The sequence below is a fragment of the Bufo bufo genome, chromosome 4 (genome assembly GCF_905171765.1).
Source record: "Bufo bufo chromosome 4, aBufBuf1.1, whole genome shotgun sequence".
In the NCBI taxonomy this organism is placed as follows: domain Eukaryota; kingdom Metazoa; phylum Chordata; class Amphibia; order Anura; family Bufonidae; genus Bufo; species Bufo bufo.
In genome coordinates this window covers 279,880,591-279,901,679 of record NC_053392.1, presented here as the reverse complement: position 1 = coordinate 279,901,679, position 21,089 = coordinate 279,880,591, and the positions used below count along the sequence as shown (strand labels likewise).

Here is a 21,089-nt window from a genome sequence, read left to right as displayed (position 1 = left end):
AGCTAGGAAGGAAGGTTGGCTGTCTGCTCCAGCTCAGGAAGATAAGTGTTGTTTCTAGTTGTTTGTTTTGTGTCATCATTCCCATCCAGGTTCTGTGCGAGCAGGCTGCTCCTATTTCCCACTTCACCATCTCAGGGAATTCAGGGTTTTGTCAGCCCAGGCACGGGGACATCTCAGATCTACCTTCAAGATCTGTAGATGGGCTGAGCAGTGCAAAGAAAGAGGTCAGGGATTAGCTAGGAGGTGACCCTTCCCTGTCTCTCGCCCAGAGCCTGGTTGGTTCGTTATCTGTCATACTGAGTGCACGCCCGCCGTGATATTATAATCCGCCATACTGTGACTGCCATCAGTCAGCGCTTTTGTGATGGCGTCAATTGATGCACTGGTTGACCGCATGCAGGGTTTATCCCCAGAGGTTGCGGATCTGCGTGGTACGGTCACACAGTGTCAGAGGTTTCTGGCATCAGGTACAGGTCAAATTGGTGGGGAGCCTAAAGTCGCTCTTCCCGACAGATTTACAGGGAGTACGGATGATTTTTTTCCGATTTAAAGAGTCATGCAAATTGTACTTTCGACTGCGTCCATTTTCGTCAGGTATTGAGGATCAGAGGGTTGGTATCATCATGTCTCTGCTTAAAGGGGACGCTCAATCCTGGGCTTTTTCTCTGCCGCCCGGTTCTCTGGCTCTCCGGTCAGTGGAGGAATTTTTCCAAGCCCTGGGATTGATTTACGATGACCCAGATCGGGTCTCGATGGCAGAATCGAAAATTGCGTAACTTACTGCAGGGTGAACATACTGCAGAGGGTTACTGTACAGAGTTTAGGAGGTGGGCTACTGAGTCGGGGTGGAACGACCCCGCGTTACGTAGTCAGTTTTGTCAGGGGTTATCTGAAAGGTTAAAGGATGCCCTGGCTTTTCATGAGTATCCGGATACTTTAGAGAATGCAATGTCTTTGGCTATACGGTTGGATAGACGTATCCGAGAGAGGGGTAAGGGTCCCTCCGTGCAGGGGATCCCTCCTGCGTGTGGTTTTGTTTCTTCTTCTGCCCAGGGTGATATTGCTTATAACTCTGGAGTAGCGGAGGAACCCATGCAATTGGGTCAGATTTCTTGCCATTCTGATAGTAGAGACTTTAGGAAATTGCACAAACTATGTTACTTTTGTGGAAAGAGGGGTCATTTTTTTTTTTTGTCCTCATGTTAAATCACAGGTGGAAGAGAAAAGGAAAAAAGAAAAAAAAAACTCCCTCACACTTGGTAGTATGAATGGTGTGGTGGAGCAGACAGGTATGCAAGCTCCCTGCAGTTCCCGTTTTCTCCTTTCAGCTATGGTGGCGCTAGAGTCAAAAAATTTGTTTGTTGATGTATTCCTTGATTGTGGTGCTGGGGTAAACCTCATTGACTTTCTTTTTCTTCAAGGCCTGGGACTAAGTACTTGCACGTTAGAGAACGAGATTCGTGTTTTTGCAATTGATTCTTCCCCTCTTTCTCAAAGGAGTCTTACTCACATTGTTCATGGTATTCATTTAAGGGTGGGTGATTCACATGCTGAAATTATTTCTTGTTTTGTCATGAAGGATTTGCCAGCTCCTATAGTTTTGGGGTTGCCATGGTTGATTAGACATAACCCAATTATAGACTGGCAAGCGAAACAAATCATTGGTTGGAGAGAGTTTTGTTCGGACAATTGTCTTGTCACATCTATTTCTGAAGTGTCCATTACTGCTTTACCTCCGTATCTCTCTGATTTTGCGGATGTTTTTTCGGAGGGTGGGGCTCAGGAATTGCCCCCTCATCGGGACTATGATTGTCCAGTTAATCTCATTCCTGGCGCCAAGTTGCCAAAGTCTCGGCTTTACAACCTCTCTCAACCCGAAAGAGAGGTCATGCGAAAGTATGTCGCCGAGAGTTTGGCAAAGGGTCATATTAGACCATCTAAGTCTCCAGTGGCAGTAGGTTTGTTCTTTGTGAAGAAAAAAGATGGATCACTGAGACCGTGTTTGGATTTCCAGGAGTTGAACCGTATTACAGCCCGGGATCCATATCCCCTGCCCTTGATCTCTGATCTTTTTGATCAGATTGTTGGAGCCAAGGTGTTCTCCAAGTTGGATTTGAGAGGAGCCTACAATCTGATCAGGATCAAGGAGGGGGATGAGTGGAAAACGGCCTTCAATACGCACGAGGGTCATTTTGAAAACCTGGTGATGCCTTTTGGGTTGACGAACGCGCCAGCAGTATTTCAGCGATTCGTCAATGAAATTTTTCATCACTTGGTGGGGAGGTTCGTAGTATTTTACCTGGATGACATTTTAATTTATTCTCCTGATCTGAAGACCCATCAGGATCATGTGAGACAGGTTTTGACGATCCTTCGGGAGAATAAGTTGTATGCCAAATTGGAGAAATGTTTGTTTGCGGTGCAAGAGCTTCCGTTCTTGGGATACATGCTTTCTGATTCCGGTTTTCGTATGGACCCCGAAAAGGTCCGGGCGGTTCTGGAGTGGGACCGACCAGAGAATCAGAAAGCTTTGATGCGGTTCTTGGGGTTTACAAATTATTATAGGAAATTTATTTCTAATTATTCTACCCTAGTAAAACCTCTTACTGATATGACCAAGAAGGGCGCCGATGTCTCTGTCTGGTCGGATGAGGCGTTGCAGGCCTTTTCGGCTGTTAAGGAGCATTTTGTGTCCGCTCCCATTCTGGTGCAGCCGGATGTGTCTCAACCATTCGTAGTGGAGGTTGATGCATCAGAGGTGGGGGTTGGGGCGGTGCTGTCACAGGGTTCATCTCCTGGCAAGTGGATCCCGTGTGCCTTCTTCTCCAAGAAGCTCTCGGTTGCCGAGAGGAATTATGATGTTGGAGATAGAGAGTTGTTGGCTATCAAGTTGGCCTTTGAGGAATGGCGCCACTGGTTGGAGGGGGCGTCTCACCCCGTTACAGTGTATACTGACCATAAGAATTTGGCTTACCTGCAATCTGCCAAGCGTCTGAACCCTAGGCAGGCCAGATGGTCACTTTTTTTTACCAGGTTCAATTTCGTGGTTACCTTTCACCCAGGGGTCAAGAACGTCAAGGCTGATGCCTTGTCTGGCAGCTTCCCTGGGGGAGGTGATTCAGAAGATCCAGCGCCGATTTTGGCGAATGGAGTGGTGGTCTCCGCTCTGTACCCTGAATTGGAGATGGAGGTGTTGGGAGCTCAGGAGGGGGCTCCTGGTTTGTGTCCCCCAGGGAGGTTGTTTGTTCCTGAGGGCCTACGATACAAGGTGTTTAAGGAACATCACGATACTGTTCTCGCTGGACATCCTGGTGGTAAGTCCACCTGTGATCTGGTGTCCCGGAGGTTCTGGTGGCCAGGTTTGCGTAAGAGTATTGAGAATTACGTGGCAGCTTGTGAAACCTGCGCTCGGGCTAAGGTTGCTCATACTCGACCGCCTGGTTCACTTCTTCCATTGTCTATTCCATCTCGTCCTTGGACACATTTGTCCATGGACTTTATTACGGACCTACCGAGTTCCTCCGGGAGAACAGTGATTTTGGTGGTAGTCGATCGTTTCAGTAAAATGGCTCACTTTATACCACTAACAAGTCTGCCTAACGCTAAGACTCTTGCGCAGATTTTTGTGGATAATATTGTTAAATTGCACGGTATTCCTTCGGATATTGTCTCTGATAGGGGCACGCAGTTTGTCTCCAGGTTTTGGAGGGCGTTCTGCTCTCGACTTGGCATTCAACTTTCTTTCTCGTCGGCTTTTCATCCACAGTCGAATGGTCAGACGGAGCGTACCAATCAAAACCTGGAGACCTACTTGAGGTGCTTTGTGGCTGAGAATCAGGAGGACTGGTCCTTGTTCTTGCCCTTAGCAGAATTTGCATTGAATAACCGTAGGCAGGAGTCCACGGGTAAGTCACCATTTTTTGGCGCATACGGTTTCCATCCTCAGTTTGGTACCTTTTCTGGGTCTGGTTTTTAGTAAGGCTTTTGACTGTCCCACATAGAAGACTTATCAATAAACTGCAGTCATTGAGCATGGACTCCCATATTGTTGAGTGGATTAGGCAGTGGCTGAGTGACAGACAACAGAGGGTTGTAGTCAATGGAGAACATTCAAAACTTGGAGACCTACTTGAGGTGCTTTGTGGCTGAGAATCAGGAGGACTGGTCCTTGTTCTTGCCCTTAGCAGAATTTGCATTGAATAACCGTAGGCAGGAGTCCACGGGTAAGTCACCATTTTTTGGCGCATACGGTTTCCATCCTCAGTTTGGTACCTTTTCTGGGTCTAGATTTTAGTAAGGCTTTTGACACTGTCCCACATAGAAGACTTATCAATAAACTGCAGTCATTGAGCATGGACTCCCATATAGTTGAGTGGATTAGGCAGTGGCTGAGTGACAGACAACAGAGGGTTGTAGTCAATGGAGAACATTCAAAACAAGGTAATGTTACCAGTGGGGTTCCACAGGGATCTGTACTGGGACCGATTTTGTTTAATATCTTCATAAGTGATATTGCAAAAGGCCTCGCTGGTAAGGTTTGTCTTTTTGCTGATGACACAAAGATATGTAACAGGGTTGATGTTCCTGGAGGGAAACGCCAAATGGAAAAGGATTTAGGAAAACTAGAAGAATAGTCAGAACTCTGGAAACTGAAATTTAATGTGGATAAGTGCAAGATAATGCACCTGGGGCGTAAAAACCCAAGGGCAGAATATAGAATATTTGACACAGTCCTGACCTCAGTATCTGAGGAAAGGGATTTAGGAGTAATTATTTCAGAAGACTTAAAGGTGGGAAGACAATGTAATAGAGCAGCACGAAATGCCAGCAGAATGCTTGGATGTATAGGGAGAGGTATAAGCAGTAGAAAGAGTGAAGTGCTTATGCCGCTGTACAGAACACTGGTGAGACCTCACTTGGAGTATTGTGCGCAGTACTGGAGGCCATATCTCCAGAAGGATATAGATACTCTAGAGAGAGTTCAGAGAAGAGCTACTAAACTAGTACATGGATTGCAGGATAAAACTTACCAGGAAAGGTTAAAGGACCTTAATATGTATAGCTTGGAAGAAAGAAGAGACAGAGGGGATATGATAGAAACTTTTAAATACATAAAGGGAATCAACTCGGTAAAGGAAGAGAGCATATTTAAAAGAAGAAAAACTACCACAAGAGGACACAGTTTTAAATTAGAGGGGCAAAGGTTTAAAAGTAATATAAGGAAGTATTACTTTACTGAGAGAGTAGTGGATGCATGGAATAGCCTTCCTGCAGAAATACAGTGAAGGGGTTTAAGCATGCATGGGATAGGCATAAGGCCATCCTTCATATAAGATAGGGCCGGGGGCTATCCATAGTATTCAGTATATTGGGCAGACTAGATGGGCCAAATGGTTCTTATCTGCCGACACATTCTATGTTTCTATGTTTCTATGGTTCCTCCGGGATGCCAGAGGAGGAGAGATTCTCTTCTGCCTTATCCGCTATCTGGCGGGGGATTCAAGGGAATTTGGAGAGGATGGGTGAGAGGTATAAACGAATGGCTGACAGGAGACGTGTGACTGGTCCGGACCTGTGTGTGGGTGATTTGGTGTGGTTGTCCACTAGGAATATCAAGTTGAGAATGCCATCTTGGAAACTGGGTCCAAGATTTGTTGGTCCATATAAGATTTCTGCTGTGATCAATCCTGTGGCATTTCGACTTGATCTGCCGCAGACTTGGAGGATCCACGATGTCTTCCACAAGTCTTTACTAAAAAAATATGTTAAACCGGTGGTACCATCGCCATTGCCTCCTCCTCCTGTTCTGGTCGAGGGAAACTTGGAGTTCGAGATCTCCAGGATTCTCGACTCGAGAGTTCTGCGGGGTTCCCTCCAGTACCTGGTTCACTGGAGGGGATACGGTCCTGAGGAGAGGATGTGGGTTCCGGCGTCAGATGTCAACGCCAGCCGTCTGGTGAGGGCCTTTCATAGGTCCCATCCGGATAAGGTTGGTCCAGGGTGTCCGGAGGTCACCCGTAGAGGGGGGGGTACTGTCATGCCCCACTCTGACGATGTGCGGAGGTCGGCCAGGATTGCAGCACGAGTTTAGTGTTTGTTTTGGTTTTCGTGCTGGATCCGCCCCTCATCAGGTGCACTGGGTGGAGTCATTAGTTTAAATAGCTCCTCTGCCAAGTGCCCTGAGCGGACTATATTCATTATTGTGATCTTGGAAGCTAGGAAGGAAGGTTGGCTGTCTGCTCCAGCTCAGGAAGATAAGTGTTGTTTCTAGTTGGTTGTTTTGTGTCATCTTTCCCATCCAGGTTCTGTACGAGCAGGCTGCTCCTATTTCCCACTTCACCATCTCAGGGAATTCAGGGTTTTGTCAGCCCAGGCACGGGGACATCTCAGATCTACCTTCAAGATCTGTAGATGGGCTGAGCAGTGCAGAGAAAGAGGTCAGGGATTAGCTAGGAGGTGACCCTTCCCTGTCTCTCGCCCAGAGCCTGGTTGGTTCGTTATCTGTCATACTGAGTGCACGCCCGCCGTGACAACCCAGCAATCCAGCAGCAGCACATTATAGATGCTTTTTTATACCAACAGGGTGACCTCCATTTCTGAGAACCATTGCAATTAAAAAATCCCATGAACAGTTGTTAAACAAAGAAAATAAAAAAGAGTGATAGTCTTCTAATGCATAATACTGGAGGAAAAGGAAAATTTATAAAGGGAATAATGGGTTAGGAATCCATTTAAGGTAGGTTTCCTCAGCAATCTACTGTACTTTGATGGGATTTAGTTGGGCCTAGAGTTTGTGGTTTGCAAGAGTCACAAATTTCAACCCCATGGACAGACTCCTGGCCTTAATATCCATAGTAAGTATAACAAAGTGCATTGCTGGATAGGTAAGTGTTTATCCCTCTGGTCTGGAGGAGGGTGATGGAATATGTGAGGGTTCCTTAGCAAATCTAGCTTGCTGGGCTTTTGGTAAATCTTTATTTCTGGGTATGGATTTTTAAAGGAATAGTACAAAAGTCGGAGTGGTCTAACCTATAGAAATAGAGCTTACAATATGTTTAGATGAGGTAACCTGATGCATGCCAACCACATACATATATTGCAGACAATTCCTTGTAAACAAGGATTATTGGCTAATAATAGTTAACAGCATTAGCAACTTTTTGAAGTTAGAATACGTGCACAGGATTGATAAAGAAATATTCTGACCTTGCGGCGCAATGTTTTGATGAACAGAGCTTTGTGAGATGCATGGCATCATTTTCCAAGCCCTTTCTTTTAATGTTACCACACAAAAGGCGCCATGTATCTTCTTTTTATGTATGTATAAAGAGTATAGCAAGAGTCTAGGCTGAAAAAAGCAGACATACTAGCACTAAAAATAAACTTACCAGTGGCTATAAGACTGAAATAACAGATCATCAAACTGTAAGTGTTCTTTTAATTATTTTTATGCCTCGCTTGCCATTGTATTCAATTGCTCAGATTTTTCATTTTAATTTGCAAGAACACCATGTGCCTCCAGGTTGGTATTCTGAAGCAAGCTGGATATGATTTACACTTCATCAGATGGCTAACGTGAAACACACCTAATGCGTACAAATAATTCTAAAAGTGAGGATTTTTCGCCTTTATAAAGATACTTTCTAAGATGTAAAGGGATATGAAGATATCAAAATAACAATAGTGTTATAACTGTTTATGTGAAATCAAGATACAAACGGTCACTAGTGGATTGTTAATTACATTACTTAAAGGGAATGTGTCATCTGAAAATGATGTTTAAATCACTTTTTTATGTTTTAAACATAATGTTTGATTATGTTATTTTTAATTTTCCATGTCATTTTTTATATTTAAACTAAAACTAAAACTCCTGCAGTTTTTGCATTGGCCATTAATAATTGGTGCCACTTCTTGGTTATTACAGATCCTTTTACTGCAGTTAACTGCATGTAATGATATCATCTCTGTGTATAGACAAAACAGGATCCACCATTCACAATAAGAGATTGTCAAAGCTTATTTGTTCTTTCCTTGTGCAATGACCTCTGCACAGGTCACAGAGCATGCCTAAAAAACTCTCCCATGTAAGTCAATAGGTTCCCCTCCTGTGCATTTTCCCTATGGCCCATGGGGCTGCCATAAAGCAATTTTCTTAATGCTTTCTAAATGCTGTTAAGAACAGCTCAGGCTATATGGCCTCCCCCATAATTATGTTCAGGAAATAGAATAAACAAATCTAGAATCAGAAAAAAAAAACTGATTACAAAAAAAGGATATGTGCTGCTATCTGATTTTAACTGGCAGATAACAATTTTGGTGACACATTTCCTTTAAACTGAGGCCTATTTCAGATGGCTATAATGGTACATTTCAGCATCTGTATTATAGCTTCAAATCCCAGCCTGCCTGTAACGGTCGCATACACACACACACAGGGGGGAGGGAAGTGACCACTGCGCTCCACCCTTACCCCTGGCCCTGCCTACTTGCCTCGCGAGTCCTAATGACAGGGGACAACTGGACGGCAATCCCTAGCTTGTAATAAGTGCAGGGATGACAGACAGACAAACAACAGAACGTGAACGGACCGAGTCAATACCAGGAAAGCTACAAAGTACAAATGGAGCAAGCAGAGAATTGTCAGGAGAATCCGGGGTCATAAATACCAGGAGAGTCGTGAAGTACCAAAGGAGTCAGCAGAGGATCGTCAGGAGGAGGCCGGGGTCAGAATACCAGGAGAGCAGCAAAGTACACAAGGAGCAGGCAGAGGATCGTCAGGAATTCAGCAGGAGGTAAGTACGCCAGGAAAGACAAAACCACAGGTGGAACCTAAATTAACAGGCAACCTGTGGCCAGCAGGCCGCCTGTATTTAGAGTGGGGAGTGAGGGTCATGTTCACGTGGCCAGCGTCAAATGACCGACAGACCAACCAGTCGAGCACCGAGTGATCAGCTCGGCGCTCAAGGCAGACTTAGGAGCAGGGGGCCTTCCAGCTAGCAAAGCCGCCCTGGGAACGAGGTCAAACACAGATCCTCGCTCCTGAAGCTAAGCAGCAGGTCTGCGGCTAATGGGAGACCGAGTGCACCTTCGGAACCCCGTTACACTGCCGGTCTTAAGACCAAAACATACACCATCATTATGGGCAGCATGGTGGCTCATTGGTTAGCACGGGTGCTTTGCAGCTCGGGGGGTCTGACCAAGGGACAACATCTGCATGCAATCTGAATGTTCTCCTGTGTTTGTATGGTTTTCCTCCAGGTACTCCAGTTTCCTCCCATACTCCAAAGACGTACTTAAAGATTGATGAGTACTTTTTCTGAATGGAGTGTTAGTGTGCAAGTCAGTCCATCTCTCCAGTCACTTGTCTAAAGCAGTTCTATAGAAAGTATGAAGTGGCGGATGTGCAGTAGACATCGCTTATCTAGACTTTAGTAAGGCTTTTGATACTGTCCTACATAGAAGGCTTATCAATAAATTACAGTCTTTGTGCTTGGACTCCCAGACAAAGGGTTGTAGTCAGTGGAGTATATTCAGACCATGGTCTTGTTACTAGTGGGGTACCTCAGGGATCTGTTCTGGGTCCCATATAGTTTAATATCTTTATCAGCGAAATTTCAGAAGGCCTCGATGGTAAGATGTGTCTTTGTGCAGATGACACAAAGATTTGTAACAGGGTTGATGCTCCTGGAGGGATACACCAAATGGAAAAGGATTTAGGAAAACTAGAGGAATGGTCAAAAATCTGGCAACTAAAATTTCATGTTGATAAGTGCAAGATAATGCACCTGGGGCGTAAAAACCCAAGAGCAGAATATAAACTCAGTGATACAGTCCTAACCTCAGTATCTGAGAAAAGGGATTTAGGGGTCACTATTTCAGAAGACTTAAAGGTAGGCAGACAATGTCATAGAGCAGCAGGAAAGGCTAGCAGAATGCTTGGGTGTATAGGGAGAGGCATTACCAGTAGAAAGAGGGAGGTGCTCATGCCGCTCTACAGAGCACTAGTGAGACCTCATTTGGATTATTGTGCGCAGTACTGGAGACCATATCTCCAGAAGGATATTGATACTTTGGAGAGAGTTCAGAGAAGAGCTACTAAGCTGGTACATGGATTGCAGGATAAAACTTACCAGGAAAGATTAAAGGACCTTAACATGTATAGCTTGGGAGAAAGACGAGACAGAGGGGATATGATAGAAACTTTTAAATACATAAAGGGAATCAACAAGGTAAAAGAGGAGAGAATATTTAAAAGAAGAAAAACTGCTGCAAGAGGACATAGCTTTAAATTAGAGGGGGAAAGGTTTAAAAGTAATATCAGGAAGTATTACTTTACTGAGAATGGAATAGCCTTCCTGCAGAAGTGGTAGCTGCAAATACAGTGGTGAAGGAGTTTAAGCATGCATGGGAGAGACATAAGGCCATCTTTCATATAAGACAAGGGCTATTCATAGTATTCAGAATATTGGGCAGACTAGATGGGCCAAATGGTTCTTATCTGCCGACACATTCTATGTTTCTATGTTTCAGAGCAGGGTGAGCATTGCCCCTCCATTCAGAGAGAGGAATCTGGAACCCTCATTCTCAGGATCACTGTGGGTAAAGCAGTCAGACCCCTCACAATCCTACATTTTTATCACCTATCCTGTGGATAGGTGATAAATACTTTTGTTTTAAAGGAGTTTTCCAGTGAGCACACATTTTATAAAAGTGCTAAGAATTGTTTCAAAATATTGTTAAAGAAACAACACTTAGCGATTTTCCGCACCTCTCCTTTTCCAATGCTCTCCTTTGTGGTCTAGTTTCGACATGCAGGAAATGCCAGGAAAAGCCACTCATGCAACCACTGGTTTAGGCAGGTCATTACTGGACAACTCCTTTAAGAAGTTTCATGAAATCACTAACTATACCTTCCTTAACAAGAACAGGATTATCTATAAATGGCCCATATTTACTAAAGTCTGCATAAAAAATGTGTCTAATAAGTGGTGCAAAATGGTGTAATTTGGTGCATCCAGGGTTTCACTTTTATCCAACATGCTTAACATGGGGGCTGGGCTAGGATAAAGGAGAGGAACTAAGATGTGCTATTTTGCACCTAACTTGCTCCACAAGTCTGGGTTAAATATCTGTCAAAGTAAGCCAACCAATAGTTTGTATAGAGTCAGAGAATATATAATTTTTAGGATTAGCACATCTAGTCCGCTATGTTTACTTTATTGATTTTGTATGATGTTCTAATCTAATTTTACCAATTTCTGTAAAATAACAATGTATATATTAAATGTAACAAGTGACAAGAGCATCTTGTTTTCTATATTTTGACCTCATTTTTGGAAAACATCCTCTCACACTATGAGAGCGTTTTGCTCTATCAGTTACTTACTCAACGGAACTGTTGATGCATGCAGTCACTAAATGAACATGTCAGAAGGAAAAGAGGCTACTTAAACATAATCTATTAATGTGCAAGCTGAAAATAACATGTTAGTAATCCAGCCATTTGTTAATTATATTGCTCCTAAATGGTGCACATTTATATTTTTAATTGCATTAGGAAATTACAGTTACACATTGTATTTTTCCTATTAGCCATATGGTTTGCTAATTACAATATGACAAAATCCTTTGTTGAATTTTCATACCTTTGGGCCTTGTTCACCTTTTGGTCCCTAAAATGAAAATGAAATACATATATAAATAAACAAGTTATTTATCCACCATCTATTATTCATTAATTAACAGTATTTATTTAGCATGTTCTACATGGTACTAATCAGGTCTCTTTATTACTTTACAGGTATACAGTAAGGTCTTAGGCACATGACTGTGTAAGGCTACTTTCACATTTGCAGCACAGCTATTCGGCAGGCTGTTCCGGCATAGAATCAGCCGTTAACATCCAGCAATGCCAGATCCAGAGAACACCGACAGCCTGTACTCTACTGGATCAGCCTGCTGAAGACCTGTGCCAAATGTGTAAAACTAGCCTTAGGGGGTCTGAAAGGACGAACTTCACTTTATTATTTTCTGTTATAACATGGTTATAATGAAAAATAATAGCATTATTAAGATGGAATGCTAAATAAGTGCCAGTGCCCAGAACAAGCCAAGTATTGTGCCCCCCTAAGTGATATGCGATCAACTTCCTTCATTCAATACATAGCACTCTTTGAACTCTATGCACTGAGCAAAGGAGAAGGTAGAAGCTTTAATAAACCTCTTCTGTCTTCTCCCTGGAGTTCTTGACAGCTGGAGACCCAATTGGCTAGATCCCCCGGCAATAATATTGTCCCCCCCCCTCCTACTGGAAACAGTATTGTCCCCATACGTTTATCTTCTCTTGGGGAATTGTAGGACAGGAGCAGTGAGGCTGAAGTTGAAAGGAAAGAGATTCTCCTGCACTTCTGGTAGAAGCTAGAATCAAATTGGTAAAAGGAGGGGTGATGGCAATGTTCACATGTCGCCAATGGTCACTTGGCTCTAGGTTATATAAGTAAAACAGGTAAGCACTTTCTTTAGCTTGAATGCCAAGTTAGTGGATTAGGGTTAGTGGGTTTAGGGTTGGGGGCTAGGTTTAAACCTAGATTACTGACTCCAGAGGGAGGACTTCCTTTTAATGACTCCATTCTAGTCTAGTAAGAGACATCACAGGTCACATGTTGCAGATGTTCAAGGGATCCAAGGTATATGTTACCCTCATACTTGTATCCACTGTATCTATTATACCTCATACCTGAAGTATTAGTACACTGCTGTATATGCTATTAGAGATGAGCGAATCAAAGTTGATGAAGTGGAATTAGATCTGAATTTTAGGAAAAATTCGATTCGCACCGAATCCGAATTTCCTCACGCTTCATGGTAACGAATTGCATTTTTTCCTAAAATGGCTGCTGCACATGTTAGGACATGGAACAAGGAACTCTGGGAACGAGTGATTCAATGTCATGCATGCAGCCAATCAGCAGCCAGCCAGCCCAGGGATGTCCCAGCCTTATAAATAGCCTCAGCCATATTGGATTCAGCCATTTTCCAGTGTACTTAGTGCAGGGAGAGACGTCAGCAGGCGCTAGGGACAATGGTAGAAAAGATTTTAAAACTTTTATTTTGCTGTATAGAAGTTCAGGGAAAGGATGGGGATAAATCATTCCACAGTATTGAAGCAGAACAGGATTCAGTAGGGGAGTTTACAGCCTGGGTAATAGAAACAATCCTTGCTGCACTGTCTGCAGATCCAAATTGCCATTATACAGCTCTGTAATTCCAGCAGACCGTTCTTGTTATTGGGGAGCAAGTTCAGCTGTTTGATACAACTATTAACATGGTTTATCACAAGGAAGTATTTCTATGTCTTATTTGCCCTTGTGCTGTGCAGTTATATGTTCTAAAGCATTTTTTGGCTTGTATTAGTGGGAAAAAAGGGCTTATTAGCCATTCTGTGGTGAAGTGAGAAAATTTCAGCCCTTTTTTGCCTGTATTAGTGGCAAAAAAATATATATTATTTGCCGTTCAGCAGTGCAGTTATATGTTTTAAAGCCTTTTGTGGCGCGTTTAAGTGGAAAAAAACAAGGGCCTATTTGCCGTTCAGCGGTGCAGTTATATGGTCTAAAGCCCTTTCTGGCGTGTATTAGTGGCAAAAAAATATATATTTGCCATTCAGCGGTGCAGTTATATGTTTTAAAGCCTTTTGTGGAGTGTATAAGTGGAAAAAAGTAAGGACCTATTTGCCGTTTAGTGGTGCAGTTATATGTTCTAAAGCCCTTTTTGGTGTGTATTAGTGGCACAAAAAAATGTATTTGCCATTGTGTGCTTAAGTGAGAAAATTACAGCCCTTTTTGGCGTGTATTAGTGAAAAAAATATATATACATTTGCCATTAAGTGGTGCAGTTACAAGTTCTAAAACCCTTTTTGGCATGTATTAGTGGCACAAAAAATAGTATTTTCCGTTGTGTGGTGAAGTGAGAACATTACAGCCATTTTTGGTGTGTACTAGTGGCAAATAAAAATATATTTGCCATTCAGCGGTGCAGTTATATGTTTTAAAGCCCGTTTTGGCATGTATTAGTGGCACAAAAATATATATTATTTGCCGTTCTACGGTGCAGTTATATGTTCTAAAGCCCTTTTTGGCATGTATTATTGGCAAAAAATATATATATTATTTGCCGTTCAGCGGTGAAGTTGTATGTTGTAAAGCCTTTTGTGGCGTGTACAAGTAGAAAAACAGAAGGGCCTATTTGCCGTTCAGCCGTGCAGTTATATGTTCTAAAGCCCTTTTTGGCATGTATAAGTGGCAAAAAAATATATATTATTTGCCGTTTAGCGGTGCACTTATATGTTCTAAAGCCCTTTTTGGCGTGTATTAGTGGCCCAAAAAAAAGTATTTTCCTGTGTGTGGTGAAGTGAGAAAATTGCAGCCCTTTTTGGCGTGTATTAATGTAAAAAAAATACTATATTTGCCGTTCACGGCCGCAGTTATATGTTCTAAAGCCCTTTTTGGTGTGTATTGGTGGGGAAAAAGAAAAAGGGCTTATTAGCCTTTGTGTGCTGAAGTGAGTAAATTACAGCCCTTTTTGGCGTGTATTAGTGTAAAAAAAAAATATTATTTGCCGTTCAGCAGTGAAGTTCCATTGTACTACAGCCATTTACGGGGTGTATTAATAGGATAGATACGCTCGTCCTATTGACCGTTCTGCAGTGAATTGTGATTGTTATATTTATTTTTTTGGGGTCTATTAATAGGAAAAAGAATACGTCTTATTAGCCGGTTTGCAGTGAACCGATATTTTTATACAGCCATTGCTGGGGTGTATTAATGCGAAAAATAAGTGTGTGTTATTAGCCGTTCTGCTGTGAATTTACATTGTCATTCAGTGGTGAAATTTGTTTGTGATACAGCCTTTCTTGGGAAAAATGGTCGGTGAATGTAGACTTTCTTCTGTAGGGACTGAGTAATTGTGTCGATTAGCCATCCAGTTGTGAGATTTTTTTGTGAAACAGCCTTTTTGGGAAAATTGATGGGTGATTGTAGAGTATCTTCCGTAGGGACTAACAAATTGTCGATTAGCCATTCAGTGGTAAAATATGTTTGTGATACAGCCTTTTTTGGAAAAATTGGTCGTTGAATGTAGACTTTCTTCTGTAGGGACTGAGTAATTGTGTGGATTAGCCATTCAGTGGTGAAATTTGTTTGTGATACAGCCTTTTTTGGGAAAATTGGTCGGTGAATGTAGACTTTCTTCTGTAGAGACTGAGTAATTGCGTTAATTAACCATTCAGTGTTGAAATTTGTTTGTGATACAACCTTTTTTGGGAAAATTGGTCGGTAGCTAAAACTATGGTCAAGGACAATATATGTACTTTATGGCCACTGGGTAAATGTGGTTCCTGCCCAGCCACACAAGCAACTTGTCCAGGTGAGGCCTCTTCCGCCTCCACGTTCTAACGCCGTTGGTCCTGCGACAATTTCCTCCTCTGCCTCCTCATCCTCCACAGTGTGCTCAGCCTCCAATGCAGGGCCAATTCACAGTGCTCCTCCAGCATACCACATGTGCAGTGCACGGCAGGGAGGAACTGCTCCGTGTCCTTCATCGAGAAGTCAACTCCTGGCTTTCTCTCTGACAACTCAAAATCGGAACCATGGTGACCGACAACGGGAAGAATATGGTATCGGCACTGCATCATGGAGGGCTGAGCCATGTGCCCTGCATGGCACACATGTTTAATCTGGTTGTCAAGCGGTTCCTGAAGTCTTCCACCCATCTGCAAGACATCCTAAAAATGGCCAGGAAACTTTAGCCACTCGTACACCACAAAGCACACGCTCCTTGAGCTGCAGCGGCAGAACAGCTTTCCCCAACATAAGCTGATAGGTGACGTTTCCACCCATTGGAATTCCACCCTCCATATGTTGGACCGATTATACGAACAGAGAAAGGCCATAAACGATTTCTTGATGATCCAAGCAGACAGAACTATTTCCCTGTGTAACTTCAATGTCAGCCAGTGGCAGCTCATGCATGACACCTGCCGTTTGCTCAGGCCTTTTGAGGAGGCCACGTTATTTGTTACGGGATGAACAACGTCATTCCACTGCTTCATGTCCTAAAAAAGATGCTGGTAAATCTGGCTGGTCAGGGGACTAGAGACATGGAGCTTAGATCTCACGGCCACATGAGTCCTGCGGGGGCTGAAAAGGAGGAGGAGGAGGATATTGGAGTACAAACAATTTGTAGCGAAATGGTTAGTTTTTATACATAGGTGACAGGAAAGGAGTTGCAGGAGCAGCCAGAGGAGCTACAGGGCGATAAGGAAGGTGAGGCAGAGGACCCAGAAACACTGTGGCAGTATGCAGTGGAGATGGAGGCATGGAGTCCCTCAAAGTCACTTGCACAAATGGCCCGATGCATGCTCACTTGCTTGCGTAGTGACAGTCGATTTGTCACCATTCGTCAGAGGGATGACTTCTGGCTATCCACCATGTTGGACCCTTACTACCAGTCCAAAATGGGGGCCTGAACTACTATAGAGACATCCTATGTAGTCAGTTCAGTTGGCCGCTGCCTATCTGCGACGTCGTCCATCCTCTCGCTGGTCTGACCGGGGGAAGGGGGGGGGGTCCTCTGCACTCACGTTCCTCTGCCATGGCTGCTGTGGCAGGGTGGGAGGGGGTAGGACCAGTTCCAGCTCCATGATCAGCAACTTGAGTTGAGTCACTGATGAGCAGCTTTTTTCACCCGCCTAGTGAAGAATCTACTCACCAGCAGCAGCGGCAGCTCGATCTGGAGCAGGACCTGAACCAGCAGGTGGTGCCATACTTTGACAGCACCCTTCCACCCCACATTGAAGATCCGCTGGACTACTGGGCAGCCAAACTGAATTTGTGGCCCCGACTGGCAGAGTTTGCCCTGGAAAAGCTGTCCTGCCCGGCCAGTAGTGTGGCATCAGAGCTGGGGTTTAGTGCAGCGGGGGCCATAGTTACCCAAAGAAGAATTTGGCAGTCCACCCAAAATGTGGAGAGACTGACCTTTGTCAAGATGAATCAGGCGTGGATCAGCCAGGATTTCCACCCACCAATGCCTGATGCATCAGACTAGATCATCCATGGTGCCACACCAACACTTTGACAAAAGAGACCGGTTCTTATGGCTACCTGCCTTAGCTACTATTTTGATGCTGCCACCCCTCTGATGCCACACATCTGATGCCAAGTGCTCTTTCTTTCAACCACCATCTTCAGCTGGTACTGGTATTGCCACCCACCTCCCCACTGTGTCACTGGGTCACTCTGTGTTCTCCTGATGCTGCTGCCACCTCCACACTATGTCACCTTGCCACTCTGTGGTCTCCTGATGCTGCCACCTCCACACTCTGTCACCTTGCTACTCTGTGGTCTCCTGATGCTGCTGCCACCTCCACACTATGTCACCTTGCCACTCTGTGGTCTCCTGATGCTGCTGCTACCTCCATACTATGTCACCTTGCCACTCTGTAGCCTCCTGATGCTGCTGCCACCACCTCCAATCACTGTCATTGTGTCACTCTGTGGCCTCCTGATGCTGCTGCTTCCACCTCCACACTGTCATTGTGTCACTTGGAGGCCTCCTTATGCTGCTGCCACCTCCACACTGTCATTGTGACACCCTGTGGCCTCCTCATGATGATGCTGCTTCCACCAACTCCAAACTCTGTCATTGTGCTACTCCGTGGCTTCCTGATGCTGCTGCCACCTCCAGCCTCTGTCATTGGGCCACTCTGTGGTCTCCTCATGATGCTTTCACCTCACCACTATGTCATGAGGCCACTCTGTGGACTTCTCATGCTGTTCCCACCATCCCCACTTCATGACTGGGCCACTATTTTGCCTTTCAGTCTGGCTGACATCATCATTTATTTGACCCTTCTTCTCATCTGTCAGAAGGAAGGAAAAATGAGACGCACAACGGATCATGTCTATGTAATAGCTGTAAGGCCTGCATGACATGGTCCCTATTTTTCATCAGAATTGGCTTATGATTTGGTAGCCAAAAGCAGGAGTGGGTACAAAACACAGAAAATATGCAAATATTCCATTCACGTGTCATATCTGTTTTGGATCCACTCCTGTTTTTTATTTTATTTAGCAATACTGATGGATTACTGACCAAATGCTGACCGAGTCAAGGAGGATGCTCCACAGACAGGATCCGTTTTTTGGGGGTTATTGTTCTGATGGATCAGAGGAAGGGCAAAATAATTAATAGTGACATCAACACAAACTTACTGCTGACTTTCTACCTGGCGCTAACTTTGACCTGTAAGGCTGACTTCATACAAGTTAATTGGTCAGTTTTGACCCTGTATCTGTCATCTGCATGTCATACTGACTCACAGTATTGTTTCACTAGCACAGCAGACTCCCTATGTGTGTTACTGCAAGGCACAGTGTTCTACACCACTTTAAAGGCTCTCTGTAGCCAGGAAATAGCCGTTTTTTAGCGTGATTCGCCATGAATAAATTCACAGTGAACCAAATTTTTTCGGAAAATTCGGCGAACTGGCTGAATCAAATTATAGCTCTATATGCTATATATCAGGTACAACAAGGTATTAAAAATGCAGCAGATACAGATATACAGTATGTGAACAGTTATATATTATGGTCACTGTATGAGATACATTAGGTATTGGGGGTTGGAGTTAGGGTTAAGGTTACTATTAGCTTTAGGGTTACTATTAGGGTTAGGGTTAGTATTAGAGTCAGGGGTTAGTATTACTGTTAGGGTTTGTATTAGGGTTAGAGTTACTATTAGGGTTAGGGCACATGAAGCAAAAAGGGGAGGACCTCCTTTGACCCATTTCACTCTATTCTTAACCCTGTGGTTTGTCTATATTCACGGGGAGAAAGACCTTTTATGATGTCATCACAGGTCCTGCAACTTCACCCTTTGAATCTAGGAACTACAACATTGCAGTTTATTTACTCTTATTCAGTTCAAGACCTGTGATTACATCATTATAGGTTCTTTAGCTTTCTAAGGTTCTAAACTGCACTAATGATGTAGGATTCATATGATCAGTGCCTTTAATGTAAAGGTATGTCTGATTGATGAGCACCTCCTGGCAGTTTGGTGCCCGGCGCAACTGCCCCCTTGTCCCTTCCCCCATTCTACATCCCTGCCTTATAATCAGGCCCCTGTAGAGTATATTACCACCTTTACTGGGCACATAAAAATATTTTATCATAATGTTTTGGCCCTATAAAATCAATCATGGTTATTCACCAGCCTTTTTCTGAGAAAGGAAAAAAGGAACCTAATACATTGCTTCTGTAACATCTGTGACTGAATTTGTAATGTTCTGCCAACCTGTCTTTCAATGCATAAGTGCTCTGCATGATTTATGTAGGACTGGAAGAAAGCTATAGCAGTACTGACAATCAGTTCGGGGAAAAAATGAAAATCTTTGAAAACTGCTCATTTAAATGTCTGTAGGAGAAATGTACTCTGATCTTAACATTAATTTTATACACAGTTAGAGAAATTATCTTTGGGGTAAAAAATGGCACATCATGAAATAAAATATTGTAATTAAAAATGTCTGTGGAGGGAATTCTAGTACCCATAATGCCTTTCTGCAGAAAGCTTTTAGCACCTGTGATATGAAGGACAGAGGAATGCATTAGCCATGACCGGAATGCAGTTTGGTGTATGTTCTAGCTATTTTTGGTTCAGTTGAATAGCCTGAGGATTTGGTTTAATTTTAATTTGATTTAAAGAGGACCTTTCACTAGAATAGAAAATTTAAACTAAGTATACAGACATGGAGAGCGGCGCCCAGGGATCTCCCTGCACTTACTGTTATACCTGGGCGCCGCTCAGTTCTCCCGGTATAGCCTCCGGTATCTTCATATGTTCGGCTCCACCCAGTTGAGCCTGCCGGCGTCTCCTTCTCCCATGCTGTAGCGCTGGCCAATCGCAGCACTCAGCTCATAGCCTGAGAGTTTTTTTTTCTCTCAGGCTATGAGCTGAGCGCTGCGATTGGCCAGCGCTACAGCCTGGGAGAAAGAGACGCCGGCAGGCTCAACTGGGTGGAGCCGAACATATGAAGATATCAGAGGCTATACCGGGAGAACGGAGCGGCGCCCAGGTATAACAGTAAGTGCAGGGAGATCCCTGGGCGCCGCTCTCCATGTCTGTATACTTAGTTTAGATTTTCTATTCTAGTGAAAGGTCCTCTTTAAATTGGACAAGAATTCATAAAACAGGTTCATTAACAGTCCTGCTAATGTGTCATATTTAAAAAAGTTTTAGATGTTTTGGAGGATGAATTTATTTATTTATTTTTTTCATTTTCACTGCTATTGGTTTCATTAACTAAATACATATAGTCAGTTTATTGAATGCATGTTGTGGGAACCAAAATGCCCTTGAGTCAGTTCATTAGGTGTTTCACTAATGGTTGGCAATGGAGATTTAAATTGGAATTTGTAGTAAAGTATTTCAGAATTTAGTGTTTTGAAAACTGTCAAAGAGAAATTTTTCCATACTTGATCATCTCTAAAAAATGCTGTGGCGTACCGCCCATACATGCAGACCACGCAGCTGCTATGATGCCAGTGGGGAAGGGGGGCCCGCAGTAGAGGATAGGCGGCGCCCCCAATTACCCTCAATTCCTATTGTCAGAGGAGAAAGCTAAAGGACCTCTGATTATGTTATCACATGTCTTGTACATCCAGCAAGGGAACTGCACAGAGAATAGTGTAGTTCCCAGGTTAGAACAGTGCATCTGCCAGGACCTGTGATGACATCATCTTCAACATCACGAACTAGCAAAGGAATTGCACCAAGAATGGTGTAGTCACTAGGTTTAAAAGGTGCATCTGCCAGGACCTGTGATGAGATCATCACAGGTCCTTCAACCCCTAATAGCAAGGATTAGAAGTGCACAATGTGCTCTTCATTGATCCATTGAGACTGGAATGGAGTGGTAAGAGGAGTTCCTTCACTTTTCTCTTAATTTACTCCCCCACAGATGCACTGTTTTTACACATTAGTCACTCATTTATAATACTGTAGACAGTTACAACCACCACTGCCTCATG

At 43.6% G+C, this 21,089-nt stretch overlaps 1 protein-coding gene across 1 annotated transcript in view; it reads right to left on the bottom strand.

Annotated features, from left to right (window-relative positions):
* Positions 1–21,089, bottom strand: part of LOC120998109 (collagen alpha-1(XIX) chain-like) — a 378,018-nt gene that overhangs the window by 185,606 nt on the left and 171,323 nt on the right. The window contains exon 16 of the mRNA XM_040428629.1: positions 11,649–11,675. Within this exon, the coding sequence (XP_040284563.1) occupies positions 11,649–11,675 (27 nt within the window). The remainder of the gene's footprint in view (positions 1–11,648; positions 11,676–21,089) is intronic.